Genomic DNA, 26,443 nt, shown 5'->3' on the forward strand with positions numbered 1-26,443 from the left:
TCCTCTGGTTTTCAGGAAAATGATCTTCTACTAGAGGGAGAGAAGAATTTCTAATATGTGAGATCCATGCATCTGTTCTCAATTTTTCCCAAAAATATGGTATAGCTCAAGGTCATCTGGATAGGAGAAAGCCCTTGGCCCTACTTAGTAGGAGATGAAAACCGCCAACTCCCTACCACATTTTATGGAATTATGTCAGTCTCCAGATCACTTCCTTCTTGTCTATAGGAAATTTCCAGCCCTTTCTTTTTGTTAAGAGATCTAAACTCAATCCCTTCAGCATGACCAGGAGACTCTTCAGCCCCTCTCTTCATTTCCATTCTTACTTTTTTATAAATTCACAAGAACTCTTAATTCTCTCCCATTTCTGTTCCCTACAACCCTTCTTGGGACCCTTGTAAGAGAGGCACCAACACCTTGCTGTCCCTAACCAGAGGGAAAAGGTAGTGGACTGCCTCTTAGAAGGTTGGCTCGAGTGCAGATTCAAAAATAAATTTCAGTCATTGAAAAGTGCTTCCATTACAGTACATACATAAATCAATTGTTTGATTGGCTCTGCATTCTCAGTGAGCTTTATTTCTATAGGCTGTATTCTCTTAGAGAAGAATAAAAAAGCCATATGACTATATCACATCTCATCATTTAGGCTGAGCTCTGACATTGGACAAATGACTTTTCAGTCAGAGATACTCCAGGAGGGATCATGAAGAGAATCAATTTTCAGTCAATTTTTCCACACAAACAAATTCCCTTACTGCCCAGGCAGGCAAATTCTCAAAATTAACCTAGGAGAGAAGGGGTTAATGGCAGGTGGTAGGACTGAGGCAGACCATCTCTTCCTCTCCAGGGAATTCCAAAGCCAGTTAAATTTTCAATCCAACACTGATGGTGATTTCTTGTTCATTCTAAATAAGACGCCGGCTGCATTCATTTTTTACCTCTAAGCAAGCACCTCCTTTCTATCCATCTACAGTGTGGGTGGCCAACAGAGGAGCCAAACATGTCCAGGAGGACCACGGGCCCAAGAGTCCGTAGCCTTCTCAGACTCCAGAGCTCCTTCCTAAGTGTCACAGAGCAGTGTCAAACTCTTCAGGACGGTCCACCTGCGCCTCCTCACAGGGCTCTGCAACATTCCGGGTATCCTGGGGGGACTTCAGCTGCTCCTTCACTTCTTCTTCTAGGTCATGAGGTACAATGAGCTGATCCTCTGGCTCCAGTTGAGTTGGGGCACAGAAGTATCCCGTTTTCTTCTTCGGTGCTTCTGTGGCCACCTCAATGAGGTTTAAGCTGTCTTCCAGGGGCACAATAGAGCCATTGGAGAGTTTTTTCCCATAGAGGCAAGAAGTGGATGGAGATTTCTGTAACTCCCTGCTTAATGGAAGGAGTGTCCCACAGTTCACACTGTTCTGTCTCCGGAATCTAAAGAACAATCCTCCAGAGTCTTCCTCAGGACCTAAAGGCAGAGAAGCCTCTTCAAGAGCAGGAGGAGATGCCTCAAGACCCTTTCCTTTACAGCAATGGATATCTACTTCCACTTCCACCTTGCTGCCATTTGTTATGACCCCTTCAACTGGCTGGTCATCATCACTGTCCAGGCCATTGTCAGACTGATTACTTGAGAAAGTGGCACAAGAAGGCTGGCGCTGAAATATCCCCAAGGTGGGCATGGGATGGAGGCTGCAGCGTCTTTCTGGCCTTGGCAGCAGGTTGGCATCCAAGCCTGTGGAATTGTGCTCATCAGAAGCTGTGGACCCCACTTCACTGCTCACTTCCGAGGTAGACATTTCACTGCTGAACTCTGAAGCGATGCCACTACTGGAGGAAGGGGTGGTTGGCTTTGGAGCATCCCTAATGGTGGTGGCTGAAGCAAAACCCCCAGGGCCTGGAAGGGTGAGCCCATTCACCTCACAAGTACAACTATCTTCCCCAACATTCAGATAGATCACCATTGCCCCAATGTTGTCCTGACAACCATAGCTTTGTGCTAAAGTGCACAGCTTTTTGGCAGCTCCTAATGGATCATGGACATGCCGTACAGCAGCGACAGCTTCTGGGAAAGATAGGCGTTCCCAAAGTGCTTTGTTTCCCAAGATCAGCAGCTCATCTTGTACTGTAAGTGGAAGGGAATATATATGGGGCTTTGGAAGGATCCAAGGGTAGAGGTACGTACACCCCAACATCCGGGTACAGCAGGTTACTCCATTCACTTTGTTGTCCTAAAGATAAACATAATTAGCTTAAATGACAAGCAATGAACCATAGGATCTTGACAAGATATATATATATATATATATCTCCTTCTGCTTAAGATTGCATCACAGAGGAAAACAAATATATCATAAATATTTTCCAGAGACCTGAAAGTTCTTACCTGTGCCAGAGCTTAAAAAAAAAAAAAACTGACCAAAAACACTTTATTGTTTTCATACTAACTAGTCAGATCCAGTAACAAAAGTTGCTTGGCCCTACTGTCTCTAAAGACTCCAACAGCAAATTATATGAAAAGAGAACTGTTTTTCTACTTAAATATCTGAGTTAGAAAAAACTGCCAGCACAAGTCACATCACTTTTCCTTGTCACTAGTACTGTAAAAGGGGCTCAGAATCCAATGAATCAATGCAAATTGTCCTTCATTAGAGAGGAGGTTGAGACTATCTAAAAAGACCTAAAGAGATACCTGAAATCTTTGCAGGCAAAAAGCAAAAAAACAAACAAAAACCAACAACAACAAAAATTGGAAGGAAGCAGATTAAGAAATCCAAAGTGAGAAACAAACCTGTCTACCCTGATCTCAAAGCATAAAAATGAACAATGAAATGGTCAGATTAGAATCAATGAAACTTGGAACAAAGAAGTAAAAAACAAATGTTCTAGAACTCAACTTTAAAGAAATATCTAAGTCCACATGATGTACCAAAAAAACCTAAATTAACTGTTTTGCTATATATTAACTTTTTAACAAATTTAGAAGTCAAAATACTTATTTCTCTGTAAGGAAACAAGCCACTGATGCAAATTTAGAAGAGAATTTCACTCTCTATACATAAATTTATCAAATTTTATCCACGACTTCTTCATATCAGTTTCAAAAGCTGTCCATAATGTAAAACAAATACATTTGGGCTGTCTAAATTTTTTAATTAAAAATATCTTCTTTGTACTTATCTTCGTGGATTCAGAGCTTCATAAATGAGGGAAGTGAGTTGTCTATGCATGACAGGCAGGTGCTCTGCCCATATCTCCTTCCATGGCACCATGCTACCTCCTCTAAAGGATTTTACCTTTATCTGCCTTCTCATATAGAATCAATTAACAGAGAAGGAAGTCCTGGCCTTGAATTGGGACATAACACCTCTGATGCAGTGAGGGGAACAGGCCAGGATTTATACCACAGAGCTGTCTCCATGAGCCCTCCTGGTGCTTAGATGTGTTCATAGATCATTAATACAAAGCACAAGATCACTAATGATGAGAGTTACAGGACCCAAGCTTGAATCTTGGCTCTTTTATGACTGTTTCTGTGCTAGAGAAACCAATTAAATTCTTCAGGTCTCAATTTCCTCATCTATAAGATGGAAGGAGAGAGCTGGACAAACTAGCCAGACTTCTGAAATCACTTCCAACTTTCAATCTGTGATTCCTAGGATTCACTGTCCCAACATAATTATTAGGACATCTCTAGGAATCTTCCTTTGCCTGCAGAAGTACTGCTGGGAAACAAATAACTTGTATGATCTACTACTATTAATACTAAAAAATTATTAAATTAAAAAGGTTTTGTATGAATACAAAAAGTCATGTTTCTTCTATATGTCTGTACTACTGGATTCTAGGTATTCATAAATCAGTCTCTTTATGAAACAAAGACAAAAATGCTATCCTAACTCTTAAAAAAAGATATAAACATATTAAAGATGCTGATTACTAATACTTCAAGTTGTTTTTACTTTTTGTTTTTTTAAAACCTTTACTTTCTGTCTTAGAACAATACTAAGTATCAGTTCCAAGGCAGAAGAGCAGTTAAAAGCTAGGCAACTGGGAGTTAGAAACCTGTCCAGGGTCACACAGCTAGGAAATGTCTGAGGCCACATTTGAATTCAGAACCTCTCATCTCCAGGTCTGTCAAGTTTAAAAAAGAAATTATAGTTTTGCATTTCTGAGCAGGGAACATCATCAGACTACGAGGCTTTGAGCCTTAGAGCATCTTGTTAGGAAGAGTGTACTAACAAACTGCTAATCAGTCAAACAAAGGAGATTCTTATATGTTAAATTTGGTTTTGTTGTTTCTTTTAACATGATACTACATGGAAAGGAATATGTAGAAATAAGACTGGATCTTTCACTTCAAATGAATTTAAGCTTTTTCTTACAGTTCACTATTTGTCAACTATCCAGCAGTGTTGTTAAAACATATTAAACATTTTCTTAAACCTGAATTTAATGCCAAGAACAGATGTAGCAGAGAAAATGTTCAAGATATTTTCTGATCATGTTCAAGGAGTTCTAATTATATAGTAGCTGGTGAAATATAGGAAATTAGTTGGCTGACATGGAGATGACCTCCCACCAAGAGGAGTTATAAAATGTACAGAACTAACCTCTGTTATGATGGCTTTCTGTTCTTTCACTCGCTGTAACTCCTCTGGGCATTGTTCCAAGCTGAAGAGTCTGGAGAGGGGCAAGGGTTGCCCATTTCGGCACAGGACTGCTTGGCATGTGCCTACATTGGCCACTGTCAGGGTGAAGCCACTTGTAGGATCTGCAGTATCATGTCGGACATAACAGAGGACAGCAGAGGAACCTAGCTTCTGGCCAGCCATTCCCAATTTTCTGTTTGGGGAAAGAAGTAAAATAAAATGGGAAATACTTTGAAATCAGCCTTGCAATTATTTCCTATCATTGCTTCAAGTCTGAGTGTCCATCAATAAGACAAGTAAATCTCCTTGTTCCCCTATGAGGTAATCATAATCCAGACTTGGTCCTTATCATCAAAAGCCCCTGGCTAGCAGTAGTACCAGCAAGTAGCCGGTAAGAGCCCGTTTGTAGCTCTTCTTCCCTTACAAGTTTATTATGAGGAAAGACCTTGGAAAACTAAAGTATTATAGATACTGGCCATTGTGTTTATCATTCTAAAGTCCTCTAAGTTGATTGCCTAAGAAAAATAACTTAATGCTATGACTCAAAGTCAGTCAGTGAGTTATGAGGCACTTATTAAAGCACCTACTTATGTGCCAGGCACTGTACCAAGTTCTGGGGATATAAAAAGGGACAAAAGAATGCTCTGCCCTTGAAGAGCTCATAATCTCGTGGAGGAGACAACATATAACACAACCATGTACGAACAAGCTGAACATCAGGAAGATAAATGAGAAATGATAGAGGGGAGGCATTCCCATTAAAGAGTATCTGGAAAGGCTTCATCCAGAAGGTAGGATTTTAATTAGGTCCTGAAAGAAGCCAGGAAAGCCAAGATGTGGAGATGAGGACAGAAAGCATTCTAACCATGGGAGACAGCCAGAGAAAATGCTTAAGCTGGGAGATGGAGTGCTTTATTCAAGAAATAGCTAGACCAGTGGCACTGGATAGAAGGCCATATAAAGGCAAGGATGGAGTGAGGAGTAAATGACAAAGAACTTTGTAGACCAAACAGAAAACTGTATATTTGATCTGGGAAGTAATAGAGAATACCTGGAATTTACTGGGTAGGAGGTGACATGGTTGGACCTGTACTTTAGGAAAATCATTCTAGTGAAAGAACAAAGGGATGGAATGGGGTAGGGGAGAGACTTGAGGCAGGTAGACTACCCAGCAGCTATTGCAATAATCCAGAAAAGAAGTGATCAGAGCAGGAGTGGTGGCAGGAGAAAAAGGGGTATAATCTAGCAATGCTGCAAAGATAAGACAGGTTTTGGCATCAGATTAGTTATATGGTGGGGGAGGGCGGTGAGAGAGAATGAGAAGTCTAGGATGACACATAGGTTGCAAGTCTGAGAGACTGGAAGGATAGTTCAGCCTTCAGTAATAAAGAGGGAGAGAGTTTAGGGACAGAAATAATGAGTTCTGTTTCAGATGTGTTGAATTTAAGATGTCTACTGGAGCAGCACCTAGGTAGCACAGTGAATACAGAGCCCAGCCGTGTGTGTGTGTGTGTGTGTGTGTGTGTGTGTGTGTGTGTGTGTGTGTGTGTGTGTGTGTGTGTGTGTGTGTGTATGCTCGCCCTAGTCACTTAACTATGTGCCTAGCCCTTGCCTTTCTGTCTTAAGAATTGTTACTAAGACTGAAAGGATTAAAAAAAAGACATCTACTGGAAATTCAATTTGAAATATTTAAAAGTCATTGGAGACGTGAGCTTGGAAGTCAGGAGAGAGGTTAGGGTTAGATCATAGATCTTAGAATTGTATGCATTGAGATAATGGAACTCACAGGAGAGAAATACTATAAAGGAGAAGAGGGTGCAGGATAGAGCCTGGTGGGATACCCAGAGTAAGTGGGCAAAACCTAAATGAAAATGCAGCAAAGAAGACTGAGAACGAGTGATCAGAAAAGTAAGAGAACAGTGTCCCCAAAACCTAGAAAGAAGAGAGTATCAAAGAGAAGAGAATGCCTGGCAGTGTCAAAGGCCTCAGAGGGTTCAATAAGAATGAAGACTGAGAAAAAGCCAATGGATTTGGCTATTCAGAAACCACTGGTAACTATGGAGAGAGCAGTTTCAGTTGAATGATGAGGACAGAAGCCAGATTGTAGAGTTAAGAAGAGAGTGAGGGGAAAGGAAGTAGAGACACTTGTTAGAAACACTCTGTAGGAGTTTAGCCACAAAAAGGGGGAGATATTTAAGATGACAGTTATAGAGAGAAGGATCAAGGGAGTTTTTTTTGAGGACTGGATGAAGCATGGGCATGTTTGTAGGCAATAGGGAACCTGTAGACACTGAGAAGCTGAAGACAAATGAAAGGGTAGGGATGATAGAGGAGGCAATCTGCTAGATAAGCGAGGATGGAATTGGATGGCTTTTGAAGTCATAAGAGATTGCCTTGATCTCACTGTTCTTCTCCCTTAGACCCAATACATAGCATTGAGTCTAAGGGTTAAAGAAAAAGAGTATGCCTTGGGCAGAAGGCTACTTATGAGACTAGTGAAGAAGGAGATAATGGCAGAAGGCATCTCAATGATAGGAGGCTGGAAGAGGAGAGAAGAGGGATTGCCTTTGTTTTTATAATCTATTCAAATGCAAAAAACAAAGCTTTGACCTACCTAGGACTGGAAATTCAGAGCAGGAAGGGACTGTAGAGGGCATCTAGTCAAGATCCTTCATTTTACAGGTGAGGAAACTGAGGCTTAAAGGGATTAAGTAATTTGTCCAAGATCACACAGGCAATAATTCTTGTTATTGTTGGGGTGGGCATAGTTAGGTGGGACAGCAGATAGAGAATGCCTGACTCAGTCAAGAAGACTCCTCTTCCTGAATTCAAATCTGGAACCCTGTTTACCTTAGTTTACTCATCTGTAAAATGATCTGGAGGGGGCAGCTGGGTAGCTCAGTGGAGTGAGAGTCAGGCCTAGAGACGAGAGGTCCTAGGTTCAAACCCGGCCTCAGCCACTTCCCAGCTGTGTGACCCTGGGCAAGTCACTTGACCCCCATTGCCCACCCTTACCAATCTTCCACCTATGAGATAATACACCGAAGTACAAGGGCTTAAAAAAAAATGATCTGGAGAAGAAAATGGCAAACCATTAAAGTATCTTTACCAAGAAAACCCCAAATGGGGTCATGGGAAGTCAGTCATAACTAATCAACTTAACAAAAGAAGTCTAATGGGAGATTAATCAAGTCAATGAATTGGCCAAGAAAGAGATGACTTCTATTAGTACATAACTCTGAGACTATCATCCATAAACTTAAATTTATAATGTGTTATTCAAAATACTAAATAAATGTAAAATAAATGTGACTATTTAAACTTTAAAATGATTTTTAAAATGTTTATATTATTTATACTTCATAAGTTATTAAAGCTTAACTCTGCCCTAAGATTTTTGGGACATTGTATATTCTAATCTGGCTTGATTACGTAAATTAGTCTTCCTTACAAGTCTTTAGTCATCATCATTTATTGACCATGTTTATGCTTCACTGTATTTAATGGATGAATTTTATTTTGACACAGTAATCAAACCTAAATGAACCTCTAACAATAACACTGCTCAAGAAAACTGCTCTAGAAAGAAGTATAAGAGATGATACACAAGTCCCCCCAGCATTCTTTAAGGTTTTACAGGACTTGAATACTTCAATTGGACATGGCCGCCAAGCTACGGAATCCTCTCATCCCAGATTTCTAATTCAACTCCCTAATCTTTGCTCTGCCCTAGACAGTCACTGTCTTGGCTACAGTGTCCTGCCTTCTTCCTGGGGGAGCCCAGATGGCAAAATACAGATGTAACTGACTCACTGATAACCCAAGATGAGAGAGAACACAAGGGAAGGTTAGCTCATGCACCAGACAACTCATTCCTGTACTGATGACTCAGATTTCCCCTGGCCCATCCGGGGGGAGAAGGACAGCATTAGGTGAGGCTAATTGTCCTTTGGTCTCGTCAATCTGTGTCATGCAGACCCCGACCCCCAGACGCTTGGCTCTCAAAGTTCTGACTAGGAGGCTGCCTGGGCAATCTGCTCACCTGTGAGATACCAGAAACGTGTTAGTCATGAAAATGGTGTCAGTTGGCGACTGCTGCACCTCTTCCAAAAGCACGTCTGCCATGGTGCACTGGAGGAGGCGGGGGAGCTCCTCATTGCGGTCTCCATCAAACATGCCGTACACGGCTTCCACACCTTCAGCAAAGTTATCCACAGCCAAAGCGGACACACACAGTCTACAACAGTGGAGGCAGAGAAGTCATTGTTCCTATCTGCGGAGTGGGCAGTCTTAAAAATTAAAGTCAATAATCAGTTGGGGGAGAGGGGTCGCTAGGGAGATAAAGTGTAGAAGAATGACAAAGAATCTACAAATAAAAATTGTCTCTAGAAAGGACACTGAGTTTGAAAAATGATGACCGCCTAAGTAAAGGGAGATTAATTTTGTTAATTTAAACAGGTAATTACAGGCTCTTTTAAAAAAATAATGCCTAGGGGGCAACTAGGTGGCTCAATGGATTGAGAGTCAGGTCCAGAGACAAGAGGTCCTGGGTTCAAGTGTGACCTCAAGACACTTCCCAGCTGTGTGACCCTGGGCAAGTCACTTAAACCCCTATTGCCTAGCCCTTACCACTCTTCTGCCTTGGAATCAATACTCAGTATTGATTCTAAGATGGAAGGGAAGGGCCCCAGAAAATAAATAAATAAAAGTAATGCCTAAACAGCAGAGGAAATCTATTTTCTCTGGGGAACCACCAAGGAAAACTCTGGTTCAAACTAATGTACTCACTTATTCCTCTGACCAGCCATCTCAGCAAGCCCATGGCTCCAAAAGGTCGATGTACTTGCAGAATCGGCTGTTAGCAGGGGTTTTTGATCAATTTTCAGGGTGGTGATGTGACTGTAGAAAAGTTCAAACTACTGTGAGGCACTAATGCTATTTTGCATTATCTTGACCTTTATTTCTTTAAACTTAACATGAACAAAAACACAAAGTCACTCAATAGCAGGTTCCTGTTTTGAAGGCAGCTCCCATATGAGGTTTAGCACCACTGTTTCTAGCATAAAAGTGAACCACATTTTAAATGCTCCTGAAAAGTTACCAGCCAACTACATTTCGCTAGAGTAAAGGCATCTGGCCCCTACCCCATCTACATGACCTTGGGCAAGTCACAATTCTAGGAATCCACTGTAAGATGGGATAAACTCAACTAGCATCTCTACCTTGCAGTATTCTTGAGAAACTCAAATGAGTGCATTGCACACTTTAAAGCTCTATATAGACTTCAGTTGTAATAATTATCAGGTACAATTCAATAAATATTTAGTTAATAAATGCCTGTTATGTGCCAGCTGGCATGATAAACTGTTAAGATCTAAGAAGAGAATATTTGTAAAGCACTTACCCAGTTACACAGATACAAAATAGGCACTTACCAATGCCTATTCCCTTCCCTTTTCCCCCAGAGTTACATAGAAAGGCAAACAGTCCTTGCCCTCGAGGAGCTCACAAGCTAATGGTGAAGACAACATGTTAAAAAACCTATGTAAAAATTTCAGTCATGTTTGACTCTTTATGACCCCACTTGGGGTCTTCTTGGTAAAATAATGAAGTGGTTTGCCAATTCCTTCTCCAGCTCATGTGACAGATGAGGAAACTGGTTAAGTGACTTGTCCGGGGTCATACAGCTAGTAAGTATCTGAAGCCAAACTTGAACTCAGGAATAACTCCATGTCTAGCACTCCTGTCTACTTCATCACTTATGAATGAGAATTGGGAGATAATTTCCCAGAGGAAGTCAGTAGCAATAAATGTGATCAGGAAAGGTTTCCTGAAAAAGGTGGGATATTGGATATTACCTGAAAAAAGGCAAGGTGGGAGACATAGAAGAGGAGAGAGCCTTCTGGGCAGGGGAGATGACCAGTGAAAATGGAGTTAGGAAATGGAATGTCTTATCTGGGGAACACAAAGGAAGCCAGTGTCAATAGAAAAGGTGGGGGGAATTATTAGGAGAATGGAAAAGATAGAAAGGGGCCAGGTTGGGAAAAGGCTGAGAAGCCAAAGAGGATTTCATATTCGATATTGTACTTTAGGAAGATTGCTCTGATGTGAATGCAGGATGAAATGGAGAGACTTGAGGCAGGCAGACCATCAACAGTCTAGGTGTGAGGTGAGGAGGATAGTGGCAGAGGGGAGAAGGTATGTGCTCATTATGGTTACTGTCAATCTGTTGGAACCCAAAGGTCTGCCAACAGATCTAGGTGTATCTTACTAACATGCCCCCAGTTGAAAGTTTATTAAAAAATAGCAATGGATTTGAAAAAATATGGGCAACGCTATTAAAAAAAAAAACAGGCAGATTTTGCTTCATAGACTCATACAACAAAGAGATCTCTAAGCTTTAGCTATCAATCCACTTATTCCAAACAATGCTTAGTACAAAAAAATTCGGATACAACGAATTAATTTCAATTGGTCTTTCAAGTCTATTGTACTGGAATTTGGACAGTATGAAATTTCCAAATTACAGTATCCATTTAGTACAACCCGTATCTGAAGCAGAATTCCCACTTCAATACAACCATCATGTCATCTATCCTCTTTTTGAAGGCCTCTAGGGATGGAGAAACCACTCCTTCCCGAAATAGTCTGTTCTACTTCTGGATAGCTCTGTTAGAAGTTTTTTCCCAATGTTGGGATTAAATTTGCCATTTTGAAGTTTCTACCTGCTGCCCCTTCTTCTTTCCTCTGGGGCCAAAGAAAACAAGAATTCCTTTTCCATATTATAGCCCTCTAAATACCTGAAGACAAATTCTCTTTCCCTTAAATCATCTTTAGATGAAAAATAGCACTTTAATTCAAATGATTTTCATTGTGTGGTCTTTTGTTTGTGCGTATGTATGTGTGTGACGTCACCTTTCTCGTTACTCTTTTGATGTAATTTTTGGCCCTTTTTTTTTAACCCTTATTTTCTGTTTTAGTAACAACTCTAAGACAGAAGGGCAAGGGCTAGGCAAATGGGGTTAAGTGATTTGCCCAGGGTCACACAGCTAGGATGTATATGAGGCCACATTTGAAAACCCAGGACCTCCTGACTCTAGGCCTGGTGCTCTATACACTGCCCTCTTTTTAATCAAATTGGCTAAATGTTCAGCAACTTTCCTAGTCTTTTCAAAGAAAAGAGTATCAGATACTTTAGTTTATATTAATAATCTAAATCTCCAACCTATCATCCAATTTATTTCTTCTCTGATTTTACTGTTTTATCTTTTATGAGTGTTTAAAAATAGTTCATTTGTTGATTTTCTGATTTTTAAAAATGCCCATCTGGCTCATAATTTTCTCTTTTTCTGTCAATGTATGTTTGTAAAGACTCTAGAAATGCTGATATGTTATTAATATTTTCTTTCACATAATGTAGAATTTCATTGTTAAGTCTCCATTTGGGCCTTGAATTCATTGTTATTTTGTATTGGGTTATGTTCTGTAAAGAACATGCTTCTTGTTTCTGCCTTTTCACATATTTGCATTACCTATGCCTGAGTACATGGTGAATTTTTAGTTCTACATATAATCTTTACTGATCGCATTTAGAAGAAACCAAAAGGTCTTATAGCTCCAGTTTCTTTAGCTATCTGTTTAATTCTGTATTTTCCTTTTTGTTTCCTCCTCTGAGAGACATATCTAAAACTGAAATGGGGACCCTGAAATCTGCCACTACTGTCTTATATCTTCTTTTGGATCAGTTATTTTTTCTTCATGAGCATAGAAGTTATTCTCTACTTTTTAACGTTTTATCTTTTGTTCTTAGGTTTACCTGTTGACTTTCTATTTTTAAAAAACCACATGTTGGGCTCATTTTTTCTGTCAATGTATGTTTGCAGTGATATGATTATCACCTTTAGCTATATTCCATTCTCTCTCCCTGTTCTTGTGTTCCACTGGGATGCTCTTCAGCCTCCCCCAACTACAGCTTCCCCCAATCACACACAAGTAAAAGTGTAAACAGAAGAATCTTCCTGTGCTTTGGGTTGACCTTGGATAACTGAAACCAAAGAAAGTTAAACCAAGGGCAAGGGGGCACTATTTTTCTGCTTTTTTGGATTTGCCTGATGGATAGTAAATGTTTTTTCCAGTCATTCATTTTGTATGTGCTTTAGTTTCTTAGGTGTGCTTCTTGTTAGGGTTTTATTTTCTTATCCAATCTGTCACTGTTTTACTTTATTGAAGTGTTTTAACTCATTCATATTTAAAGTTATCAGAGTTAGATTCTCCATTTCTGGCTAATATAGGACTTTAGGACTTTTCCCACCTCTTCTTCTGTAAAGATAGTACTTTGTTTCTTTAATTTTTTTTTTTTATCTGAATCCACTTTAAAGGTAACCCAATTTCCATTGGCTCTCTGTTCATTCTCAATTCCTCCTCCTTTGCCCTAGTTTTGGAATTCTGCTTAATAGTTTTTAAAAAAACTGGTTGTTTAATTCTCCTTTCCCTCTCTCAGTTATGTAGTAAAGTTCCCCTTTCTCTCCAACTTATTTTGTTATTTTTTAAAGTTTCATTTCCTGAATCTTTTTCTAAAAATAATTTCTTTATTCTCTTATTATTTCTCTTCTTCTATTTTAGACTTTTTTTCTTTGATTCATGATCATTAAGCTTATTTAATCCTTCCATAGTCTGTATCCTTCATGAAATTAAAGCTTCTATTTGGAATTCCTTTTTTAAAAAATAAAGTTTTCAGTGGATTAAGAGCCAGGCCTAGAGACAAGAGGTCCTAGGTTCAAATCTGACCTCAGATACTTCCTAGCTATGTAACCCTCAGCAAGTCACTTAACCCCCATTGCCAAGTTCTTACCGTTCTTCTGCCTTGGAATCAATACACAGTATTGATTCTAAGATGGAAGGTATGGGTTTAAAAAAATAAAAAGGTTTTACTGATATTTTCTGTTTCCTACATCAACATAGTATCTTATGTATCAATCCCTCTGTCCCTTCCAGAGAGCCATCCCACATGACAAACTGTAGTTTCTGTGTATAATATAGAGTTACTGTATATGTTTTCTTGGCTCTACTTACTTCATTTTCAATGAGTTGATATAGAGCTTTCCATGTTTCTATGATCTATCACATATGTGAAGATAGGTTTAACTCTCCCCTTGCCTATTTTTAAATTAATCAACAAAAACTCTAATACTCCAAGATATTTCTAATAGCAGTTTTTGTGATAACTAAAAATTGAAAACAAAGTTGATCCCCATCAGGTGGGGAGTGGCTAAACAAATTGTGGTTTATGAATATAAGGGAATATTACCATGCTATGTAATATTTGGATCATATAAATTCCAAAAACTTAATGCGGAAATTTGTTATCACATGTAATTGGTAAAAAAATAAGTAAATAGGGGGAAAAAGAAATGGTATGTGTAAGGAATTAAATTAAGGGTTTGGCTAAATATATGAGAATTTTAAAATAATACAGTGGTTGCCAATTTTAAAATATTGCTCAAGCCACAATGACTTTTAGTAGTTTTATTTACAAAAAGGTGGAAGGAGTGAAAGTAGAGACTAACAACCTCCAACAAATCAGAGGGAGGAATAGGAAGAATTTAATATTAGCCTGAACTCTATTCTTTTTCTTAATATTCTAAGATTGGTTGGGTTTTAAAGGGGGAAATTGCATACTGAGTTTGAATACAGTTTATTCTTTGAGATTATAATCCAACTCCACCCTTTATCTGAATTAAGAACAAGGCCTGAGGCTTATCTGTATAAGGGGGAACAAATGAGCACTCTGGGCGGGCACCAGAAGCCTCATGGTTCCCTGGCACCTGGAAGACTAGCCTCTGATCTGGATTGAGGTCAAGTCCACCAAACCAGAGGGACTCAGAAAAGTGACATCACTGAAAAATATATTTGGATCTGGAAAGGAAATAGGCCTCTTTTTGCCCTGAACAGAAGAGAAAGGTGGTTAACAGAGCACAAGATCAGGCTAGCACTGGTTAGGGGAGAAGGTTTGCAAAGGGAACAGCCGACCACATGTGGCTGGTGCCTTTTCTTTTTCACACTTGCTTTTTAAATTTATTTAATAAATATAAAATAGTTACCAGAGAATTTTAATCATATATATATATATGTATATATATATGAAATTTCTAATAAGGGCTATATTTAAATTGATATGGGACATATATTAAAATTTTTATAAAGGATTGGTATCTCAGATACATAAACTATAATATTTATTATATTATGTATACTATTATATGTAGTTTATATAAAACTATATTAATGTAACAATACATTATATTATATAGTTTACATATCTAAGCCCTTATCAGAAATTTTATTATTTTTCCCATTTGACCCTTTCCTTATCCTAGACGCATTAATGTTTGTGAAGCAGTTTTTCAGTTTCAAGATCCCTCTTCTGCTATAAAAATGCCCCTAGTGACTTTTTTTTTAAGGTGGTCCTATTTCCAGTGGCTCTCCTTTCCTCACTCCTGAAGCCTTCTTCTCTTTTGATAGTCTCACTTCCTCTCTTTTGGCTAGTCCTGTGCCTTAGTTTTAAAAGGCATCCTTCTCCAAAAAAGATTTCTCTCATTTTCTTCATTATCTATCTTCTCTTTCTGTTTACCTCAGATTCATATTATCTGATTCATGACTCCTATAATTATCTGGCCTCTCTCTTTTTTCTGTATTTTTCATGCTATCAAAGCTTCCAATGTAACCATACTAAGGATTCCCCTTTAGATACTTTCTGCTATTGTTTTGTAGGATTTGTTCCATAGATTTTCCCCCTTCTATTGTGCCTCATTTCCAGAATAATGCTACTTATTAATAATAACTAATATTTGTATAGAATTTACTGTAGGCCAGGCATTGTGCTAATCTCATTTAATCCTCCACAAAAGGGGTGAGAAAACAAGCCAACAGAGATCTGGTTTTTAGCTGCCCTAAGGAATGAGCTCTAATTCCCTTTCTCCTAGGGCAAGAAGTAGATTCTAAGGTCTCTATCCCCCCCCCCCCCTTTTCAATTACCCTTTCTATAGCTTTGCATTTTTTCCAGTAGGCATTCTTTTTCTGAGAGATTACAGGAATTATTTACCCTTCAGTTTTAGTCTTTGACTTGATTAGGGTACATTGCATATTACCTTCTATATTTATCCTCCCATCTGTAATCTAGTCCCACCAAAAAAAAAAAATTGATTCATCTGAAAGTGGAATGTTGGCCATATTTTAGGCCTGTTTCTCCCTAACCCTTCTGTTGCCTTTTACTTTCTTCTTTGTCTATCTTTGTACTTTTAGAAAGAAGCTGTTGTTGCTGCCCTTGGTTGGTGGACTTGCATTTCTTTTACTGTTTTTGTATTTATTTCTTATATTTCTGTTGGAGTATTTGAGAAGAAAATAATTTATTCAGGTTAGATTTTCTTCTAGAAATGCTTCAAACACCTTTTTTTTTTTTTAAACCCTTACCTTCCATCTTGGAGTTAATACTGTGTATTGGCTCCAAGTCAGAAGAGTGGTGAGGGTAGGCAATGGGGGTCAAGTGACTTGCCCAGGGTCACACAGCTGGGAAGTGTCTGAGGCCAGATTTGAACCTAGGACCTCCCGTCTCTAGGCCTGGCTCTCAATCCACTGAGCTACTCAGATGCCCCCTTTCAAACACCTTTTAAATTGAATGTCTACCTTTTTTTCAAGAATGGTAAGGATGAGGTTTGCAGGGTAGGTCACTTTGGATTGTATCTTGTACTCCTTAAAATATATTCTTCCATCCCCTATTATGGTTTCTGGAGAGTCTCTTGGTTACTTGCAGAATTTCTTGTCACTGGAATTATTAAACTGAATCATTTGGATATGTATCTTGTAGTTTATAGCACCCTGCACCCTAGAAGTGATAAGCAGTTATTCTATGTACATAAGTATTCAGCAATTTTATGTATTATTTCTTACATTATAGAGTTCAGGTTTTTTGACTTGTCATTTTCTTCTGAGAGACCTATAATCCTTAGAACATCTCTATATATCCTGTCTTTAAGATTAATGTTTTATTGGTATAGAGATCATGTTTTCTTTTAACTTTATTTCTTTTTGCTTAATTTCTCCTATATTATCCCTCACTTTTGTGTATTTGTTTCCCTAATCACTTCTCTCTTTTATTTCTTTGGGGGGGATATTCTGCCAATTATTTCTGTAATGAAAGCTACTCATTCTACCTTCTTAATCCTTCTCTTTTAAACCCTAATTTTCATCCTGCAGTGTGGTTCTATAGGGATCCAAAGGTTCTTCTGCTTCATTAGGTGTTGTTATTCAATCATTTCAGTTGTGTCTGACTTCAATTCCATTTGGGGTTTTCTTGGCAAAGCTACTAAAGGGAGTTGCCATTTCCTTCTCCAGCTCATTTTACAGAAAAGGAAATGAAAGGAAACAGGATTAAGTGACTTACGCAGGGTCACAAAGCTACTAAGTGTCTGAGGCAAGATTTGAACTTAGTTCTTTCTGACTATAGGCCCAGTAATCTATCCATTGTGCAACCTGGCTGTCCAAAGTTCTAGCCATTAATAAATTAAACACCCAATTAGAACAGTACATCAGGCAAACTTTAAATGAGATGGGTAAAAAAGCAATCACAGATCAAATTATAACCCTTCCCCTGAAGTCAGAATAATTGCAGTGATGTCAAAATTATAAAGTCTAAGATCATAGTGAAGTTAGGGACTAACCTGAAGATAATGTTAGAAGAATAACCACCAGGAACAGAAAGTTGACTTCATGGACTTGGACACCTCTGCTTTAAAAAACTTACAACATGACGTATAAAAGCAGAAGCTAAAGCTTTATAATCCTCTTGCTTGCAATTCATCTCCTCGCCTAAAAATCGGCTTCATTACTACCTATTTTAATATTTCCAATATTTTGGCTACCACCTTCCATTATAGGAATATTCACCCCATGTCAAGTGAAACCAGGAGTATAAGATTCCAAGTTCCTAAGGAGAGGAAGGCTCTCACTGCTCATCTCAACCTTTAAAGATGGCTCAGCAGAAGGACCAACTGTGCATAATTTCCTTTTATGTCTTACTTATTATTTCATGTGCAGGGTCCCTTAAAATTTTCTCTGTATGGCCAAGTCGATTATCCCTCCTTCCCTGGCCAAGCCAGCCTTGGTTTTTAGGGAGACAAATGTGTTCAAATCATCTAGGAGGGCAAAGTGACCTTGAGATTTCTCCTATGAATAAGGTGATATATATACACGTGCTCTTCTTAATAGCAGGACCATGGCTCCCTAAAAAATGGGAAGGATGAAAAAAATTTTCCTAAGTCATACTAAGATTATGGTGATCAGTAACACATCTTTACTAGCTGCAACCTTTTTGTCTATAATTGCCTGCATTAAAGAAATCCTGGGCTGAAAAGTCATTCCCCTAGAGAACTAGCAGTGATTGAAAATGAATACCACTTCGAGGAAGTCAGTTCATTTAATAAAGGCAGGAGCTGACAATGTGGGTCTTTTTTCCCCCCAGAATAGTTTTTAAAGTTAATATTTTTCGATAAAGAAAAATCTATTTTCTTTCTTTTCCTCATTATCCTTCTTCCCAATTGAAGGATGAAAAGCAAAAACCTTGTACTGTGTGTGATAATTAGATTAAGTCTACACTGCCCATCTTTAGATTTAATCACCAAAGGTGGGAGCACCATAACCCACATGTGTTAGAGTGGGTGACGAATCAGAATCAACTGACTGCCCCTTAGACAGTCCTATGAGAAGCGTCTATTGTGATTGGACATACAAACTAGGGGGAAGGCACAGGAAGTGACACATAAATGACCCCTTTAAAAGGAGAAGGTCTACAGAAAAGATGACATGCCCATCCTTTGTTGCCATGCAGAGCAGCTCCACTGGGCAGAACTCAGCCCACTGAAAGAGCTATCTGGGTCCCTTATTACTCAGGGACTCACTAAACTAGATTGAATTTAATGAAGAACCACCAATGAATACCATACTTATAATGAGCAGAGATATTCACAAACTAAACTTTAGGGCAATTAGCTTAACATCATCCTCAGGAAGATAAGTGATCTTTTCTGGTTGGGTCCTGATATGGGAAAGTCTGGGCTAAACTTACTACTAGACCTTCTCTATCATATTAATGTTGAAGTCTTCTATAGGGAAGTAGAAATCTGAGCAATATTAATGAAGTATGATATTAACCATGTGGGATAATCTGAGCAAATCCAGGAGTTTCTAAGAAGCTTTCACCATTATATAATGAACTGCAATGATCAAATGAAAGTGTGTATTCGGATCCATACTCCACAAAATTAATAAATCCATCCCCATAATATTTTCAGGCTGACATGACTATAATGGTAAATGTAATGTTTGTTCAACAAGTGATAGCTCCCCACCAAACTCCCATCTTAATGATGATCCCAGGTTTATAGTAAATGGGATCCACTGGGATAATGGTGCCTGTGAAAGCCTTACTGTGCCCAATAGATTCCAAAGGATCTAAAGTCCACCTTCCACCCATGAAAGTGTCAGTTAGGCATGAGATCCCTGATCCTCTTTCAGCACAAAGGTAAAAATTTAAATGAGTTAAAGGAATTTTGCCCCACCACAACAGTCTTTAAATTCAAAACCAAAAAGTCAAATAAATAAAAATACAAGGGAGTTGGTGAAAGTAGGGGAAAATCTGGGGTCAATGGACCCACTGCATCTTCCTCTTCTGGTATTCTCTAACCAGAGTGCTAAAGGGCTGGCTGTCAATTTCCCTTGAATCAACCCTTTATATTAGATATATAACCAGTTTTAATAGTCAGATCTCTAACTCCAGGATTGATAAACCTGTCTCCTTTTCTTTTTTAGGGTGAGCCATTTGGGAAGACAGCGCCACTGATGTCTGTTTAATATCAAGGAGGCCCACCTTAATCAAATATTTCCTCTAGGTCCCAATTCCAGGATTGAGTGAGGACTGGGACCAAGATGAATGGGAAAAATCAGAGCAAGAGGGAGTCATCTTTACTCTAGTTCCTGCCCTCTTCCTAAACCTCATATCCAACAGTTTATATTTCCTGAGGAGACAAAATCAAATTAAAACTGATGCCAAGAAACCTTCCCATTCCTCCAATTTCCTCTCCTATTTTCAACTGAGTTGATTCAAAAGCCATCAACCAGTCCACCTCAGTAGTCTCATTCATTACATAACCAATTCATTGGATAACTTCTCAATACCATGAGCAATAGCCAAGGAATGGTAAACCCATTTATTTCCTTCTTCTCTTCCAACAGGGGGCAAGGAGGGAGGAAAGAGAAGAAGATATACTCCCAACTTTACCTATTAGTAGGCTTCATCCCATACAAGTTGAAATTTCTGAGTTATTAATAATATGGCCCAATGTTAGGTCACTGTGGCTTTTAGCATCCCATCCATTTCTCCTCCAAGGAAGCCATGACCACTATCATCAATGTAACCAAAGCTTGCCCTGCCAAATATACACTTATCCCTAGTGCAAATTCAGGATCTGGAGATACTGAGTTAGCTAGGCATAAATAAATATAAGAAAAAAGAAGACCTTTTGCTAAATATAAAGATTCAACAAAGATATGTATTGACAGATGTAGCTCTCCGGGTTCTCACTAAAGAGACCACAATGCAAACTAATAAGAGTTATATAGCCTACATGGTAATAAAACATATGAAAGTGGGTCTCAGAGCATTTAGCCTAGTCCTGTTCAGATCTCAATGACCAAGGATTATATACTTTAAGTTTCTAATGCTGCAGCCTTATTAGCTACAGAGAATCCAAAAATTATAGTCGAAACAGAGAAGAATCAATAATATTCAAGACAGGATCATTGAGCAGGAGCAGGGTTATTTCCATTACTATCTGTCTCAAGGAATCTTTAGATGGGAGACACCCTATGAAGAAAGTGGAATTTTGCACTACCAAATGCCTTTTTTTCATAATCAAATAATAGAAGCTCAATGATACTGTATATCCTTTACATTTCTTAGACCAGTGGTTCCCAAACTTTTTTTGCCTTCTGCCCCCTTTCCAAAAAAAAATATTACTTAGTGCCCCCTATCACATACTATCACTGCCCCCTTATTCAACGCCCCCAAATGCACCTGTGGCCATCACTGTCTCCCCTGGATTGCTGCAGTACCCACTAGGGGGCAGTGGGGCCCACTTTGGGAATCACTGTCTTAGACAATTAAGAAATGACAAATATAGTTTACTGTTGAACACTGGGCTGCTTGCTCCCCACTTACTTATAGAGAAGAAACACTGTACTCTACTATAGGCACAGACCTGACAAGTTTTATTAATTGACCATTATATTAAATTCTAGCATTTTTTTTTAAACCCTTATCTTCCATCTTGGAGTCAATACTGTGTATTGGCTCCAAGGCAGAAGAGTGGTAAGGGTAGGCAATGGGGGTCAAGTGATTTGCCCAAGGTCACACAGCTGGGAAGTGTCTGAGGCCAGATTTGAACCCAGGACCTCCCATTCTAGGCCTGGCTCTCAATCCAATGAGCTACCCAGCTGTCCCCTCCAAGCATTGTTTTTTGATAATTTCTTGTATTAGGATGTCCAAGCCTTTTTTTTCTATCATGGCTTTCAGTAGTCCAATGATTCTTAAATTGTTTCTCCTGGATCTATTTTCCAGGTCAGTTGTTTTTACAATGAGATACTTCATGTTTTCTTTTTTTTCATTCTTTTGATTTTGTTTTATTGTTTCTTGATTTCTCATGAAATCATTAGTTTCTAGTAGTTCAATTCTAATTTTTAAGGGCTAATTTTCCTATGTTAGCTTTTGGGTCTCCTTTTTCATTTCTTCTTACATTGCTTTCATTTCCCTTCCCCACTTTTCCTCTGCATCTCTTAATTGGTTTTTGAAATCTTTTTTGAGCTCTCCCAGAATCTGTGTCCAATCCATATTGTTCTTTTGAATTTCGTGTGTGTTTATTTCGTTTTCACTGTTCCCTTCTATATCTTACTCTTTGTCTCCATAAAAATTCTTTAGAGTTAGGTGGTTTTTTTTGTTGTCTGATCATTTTCCTACCTTTTTATAGGTAGGTTCTGTTTTCCGGGAGGTTAGGGTACCCTCTTAAGCTTCGGGCCTTCTTTATCTTTATTTCTGGGTTTCTGCCAGTTTCAGTTCTTCCAAAATGGTATGATGGCCAAGGGCTGAGAGCTGAGAGCCACCTCTTACTGCTGATTCAATTAACTCTTAAGATGCTGATAGTGGAAGTTCTCACTGCAGGCTTGGGTGTAAGCTTTTGGTCTCACTCTGTAGCTGATCAGGACCGAGACTGCTCAAATTCTAGCCTCAGGTTTAGGTATAAGCTTTTGTTCTCACTGACTTTGTCAGGCACACAATAGACTGCCCTGTCCTGAGGCTCCGCTTTGAGCTTTTGGCAAGAGGATCAAGGGGAACCCCCCTTTGGTCTACTAACTACTTCAAACTGGGATCTATGTCCTCGCCACAGACCCAGACTGGGACTCCTGGCTTCACTCTGAGCCCACACAGATCTGATTGCTTCAGCACAGACTTCTCGGGGCTGGAATTCCAGACTTCACTCCAGGTTTGGAATTTCAAGAGGTGAAGGTTGGTTGGATCTTTTTTTGCCCAGGCAGTGTCTCAGGGTCTAGATGTTGGCTGGGCTAAGGTTCAAAACCTGGCACAGCAGATGTGAGGGTGGGACTAGAGTGAGGCTCACTCTTGGCTTTCTCTTCACTCCTTGCTGTAGCCTTTTGCTGTCTGTGCTACCCTCTCACCCCAGTGCCCTAGATGTTCTCTGCCTACCTTTTAGGTTTTCTTCTTCTTGAAAGTTGTTTCACTCTGTCTCCTTGTTGGTTCTTTCACTCCTGAATTCGTTTTGTGACATTATTTTAAGATTGGTTGGAGGGGATTCTCACGATGACTCTGAGCTTCTCTTCTCTACTCTGCCATATTGGCTCCACCCTTCCCTCAAGCATTTTTCTGCTTGAGAAAAATTTCCAAACTTATAGTCACATATTACTCTTGAGCATGCCTCCCAAACAAGACAATTTTTAAGTAATTTTGATAGGAATGCTAAACCAGAAAAATTTTACAATATATGATAAAATTTAGTTCTATACCTCAGGTTTAACATTTCCTTTCATATAATAAAATAAGAGGAATTTAATCTCAGCCTCTTCTTGGATAGTTATTTTTCCTGAAACTACTTAATTCCTCTAGGATAGTTCTTCCTTTAAAGGCTTTCCCAGAGCAGTAACAAAAAAGGAAACCTCATCCCTTTGATCAATACTCAAATCCCTTCAGTAAGTTAAAAAAAGAGGATACTGTACTTAGGGAGATCATTTATTTCTAAAAAGAGTTGTCTGCTTTGACGCTCTTATCAAGGATTCTCTTAATAATATATACAGATGACTCACAAAATTCTGTACAGTAGGGATAGGTCAGTCCTTATTGACATTGCTTATCTTTTTGGATGGGGTGTGGATTATTAAGCTTCAAGACTTTTCCAGGCCTTTGCATCCCACCCTCTTTTGGATACCTTGCATATATCTTTGTTTCAGTCCCTGCACAGATTTCTCTCCTTTCCTTAGCTCTTTTTTTTTTTTTTTTTTTTTTTTTTGGTGTTATTCTTATTGATGTTATTCCTACTTTGGTATTTTATGTGAGTTGTATAGGGAACCTCCCAGATAAGCACATTTAGGATGGTGATTTGAGGGTCTAAGTGTGGTGATTCCATGTTCTCTGATGTGGAGATCCATTTGTTACAGCAATCTTCGGAGACCGATTATTTTCTTTGGTTTGTTTTCATTCTTCCATTTCAATCCTTAAAATGCTGTTGGGGTGAGTTTATTGAAGGATGTCTTGCCAAATTTTCTTTAAACTGGTTTTATAATCTACTTTTAAAGAAGGTTTCATTTAAACATTTTAAAATTTTAATTCTTTTATTCTGAACCTAAACATCCCCTAAAGAAGAGTTTACACACACAGAGCACAAAAAGACGTGTGAACTGTTAATATTGATTTCATACCACTTGCTTTTTAAAATAATTTAAATTTGACATGTTACTTTCAACATTATTCTACTTATTTTTATTTCTTTCAGTTTTCTTCTGTGAGTTTTAAATTATGTTTCAATGACTCCCATTTGTTTTGTATCACTTTTACTACTCTCAACTTCCCCCTACTGCCTTTAAATATCAATGGAGGAAAATTCCTTAAATAATTGTATTCAAGTAAAATCAAATGGCAGTGGCCCTGTCCAAAAATGTTTCCCACCTCTCAGCTGCAAGCTGAACAACACAAGTTACCAGACACCCTCTGGTCTAACAGAGTTCTTTTTCTTTACCAATCTATATAAACTGTTCTCTTGTTTCTGCTCATCTCACTATGAATCAGTTCAAAGTTCACTGGATCCTTGGAAGCTTTTTCTTTTGCCATACTATGCAATAACATTCCTTTGCATTCAAGCCAACTCCTGACTTTTATACTGCCTCCTTAGATTCTTTGCTTTTCTTCCCATTTTTTTTCTTGAAATCCTTCTCTCAGGATTAGGAAATTTGTTTTGATTGCAACTATTTTTTTCCTCTTAACTTCTTTTCCCCATCCCCTGAACCCTGCACCAAACTGACTTTTCAGCTCTATGATTCACATAAAACTGAAGTTTATCTAAAAACTACTTTCACCACTAATTCTTCCACATTTGTATATTCTCTTATATCAAGTTCTACTCTTTCTTCTTTTTATACTAGTATATTACTTCTACGCTCTATTCTTTTTCTCCTCTTCAGAAGAGTCATCAGTAGGCATTGTTTTTCCTTTATCAAATTCCCTCAACACCCTTGGAAGACATAGTTCTGAAAGCAAGTTTGTTTTTTTCTCCTATTGGAATGCTAGCATGATACATACCATACCACTTGCTCAAATTACTTTACCTTCCTAGGTTTCTTCAACTCTTGTGTTTATATTTCAAAGTTCCTATGTAGCTTTGGTCTTTTCATTAGAAATGCTTTAAAGTTCTCTGTACCATTTTAAAGACTATTTTTCCCTCTATGGGAATTATACCCAGTTTTGCAGGCTGTTTTTCTTGGCGAGAAGTCTCTAGCTTTTTTGGGGGGTAACATTCCAAGAACTCTCATTCACCAGCAGAAATTGTCTGACTGAGTTTCCTAGTACTTGAACTCTTCTTTGGCTACTTATAGAAACGGTTGGGTGTTTTTTGTTTTTTTTTTAACCTTTAACTTCAGTCTTAGAATTGATACTATGTATCAGTTCCAAGTCAGAAGAGTGGTAAGGGTTACTCAACAGGTTAAGTTACTTGTCCAGTCACACAGCTAGGAAATGTCAGGTCAGATTTAAGAATAGGACCTCCTGTCTCCAAGTCTGGCTCTCTAACCACTGAGCTAACTAAGTGTCTTCAGGCTTAAAAAAAAAATCAGTTTTAACAATCCAATGACTTACATTTCCTTTTTTTGACCTGTTTTTCAGGTCAGCTGTTTTTTATGTGTAATAATGTTTTTTAAATCTTTTGATTCTGTTCTAATATTTCTTGCTATCTCATAGAATCATTGCCACAATTGGTCTATTCCAGTTTTCAGAGAGTGTTATTTATATATGGTTTACTACTTTATCTTTTTTTTTTTTAAACCCTTAACTTCTGTGCATTGGCTCATAGGTGGAAGAGTGGTAAGGGTAGGCAATGAGGGTCAAGTGACTTGCCCAGGGTCACACAGCTGGCAAGTGTCTGAGGCCGGATTTGAACCTAGGACCTCCTGTCTCTAGGCCTGACTCTCAATCCACTGAGCTACCCAGCTGCCCCCGACTACTTTATCTTTTAAGCTTTCAATTATTTCCTTGAACTCTTATTTCATTTATCATCTCATTTTATTGCTTCTAGGCATATTAAAGTAGTCCTGGCTGAGAATTCATTTTTTCCCTTTAGTCTTTGTTTAGAGTTGTTACAATTACTTTCTCTTAGGCTGATTTTGGGGCATCTCTAGATTTAAAATAATTTTTTATCTTTTTCTCTTTGCTCACATCTCTAGCTTTAGTTTCTGAATTATGGCTTTGGGGCAAGACTAGTCTCTGCCCAACACTATATTTTTTAGTGTAGCGGTTGCCCTATTTGATTTCTCCTTGGGTTGTGCTGCACTGATCTCAATATTTTTCAAGATTCGTGTTAGTTCTTTGAGTTTCAGTACACTATATCTTCAGGGCCCTCTATTGTAGCTGAGGACAGAATGTTAAGGAGCTCAGAGCCAGTGACTTCAGATCTAAGTGGTACCAAGGTGCACTGGTAACATCTGCTTCTAGTGGCCTTCAAGGCCCTGATGTGGGTATCCAAAAAGGCTGGGACTTTTCTTGAGAAGCCTCTGCTTTTAGTGGTGCCATAAACAGTCTTATAAGAAACACATCTTTGGCCTATGGTTTTATTATGAGGAAGGGGGCTTATTTGATTGTACTTAAAAGTCTTTGCTGGCAGACTCCTTTCCTATTTCTAGTGAACTTCTGATTGACTTTTTGGGTAGTTCTTGGGAAGAAGAAGTGACTGTATTTTTACAACAGATTTCTTGATCATTATTCATTTTTATGAGTATTTCAAGGGGGCAAGCTCAGTGGAATGAGAGTCAGGTCTAGAGATGGGAGGTCCTAGGTTCAAATCTGGCCTTGGTCACTTCTCAGCTGTGTGACCCTGGGCAAGTCACTTGACCCCCATTGCCTACCCTTACCACTCTTCTGCCTTGGAGTCAATACACAGTATTGGCTCCAAGACAGAAGGTAAAGGTTATTTAAAAAAATAAAA

The 26,443-nt window shown here is 38.6% G+C and overlaps 1 protein-coding gene across 2 annotated transcripts in view; it reads right to left on the bottom strand.

Annotated features, from left to right (window-relative positions):
- Nucleotides 1–827: 827 nt before the first annotated feature.
- The window catches only part of PHLPP2 (PH domain and leucine rich repeat protein phosphatase 2), a 98,306-nt gene continuing 72,690 nt past the window's right edge, over nt 828–26,443 (bottom strand). For both annotated transcript variants that reach the window (XM_044663126.1, XM_044663127.1), the window contains 4 exons: nt 9,426–9,536; nt 8,680–8,874; nt 4,599–4,830; nt 828–2,216 (listed from right to left, as the gene is read on the bottom strand). In XM_044663126.1, coding sequence (XP_044519061.1) covers nt 1,068–2,216; nt 4,599–4,830; nt 8,680–8,874; nt 9,426–9,536 — 1,687 coding nt within the window. In that variant the 3' untranslated portion in view covers nt 828–1,067. The remainder of the gene's footprint in view (nt 2,217–4,598; nt 4,831–8,679; nt 8,875–9,425; nt 9,537–26,443) is intronic.

The sequence above is a fragment of the Gracilinanus agilis genome, chromosome 2 (assembly GCF_016433145.1).
Source record: "Gracilinanus agilis isolate LMUSP501 chromosome 2, AgileGrace, whole genome shotgun sequence".
NCBI lineage: Eukaryota > Metazoa > Chordata > Mammalia > Didelphimorphia > Didelphidae > Gracilinanus > Gracilinanus agilis.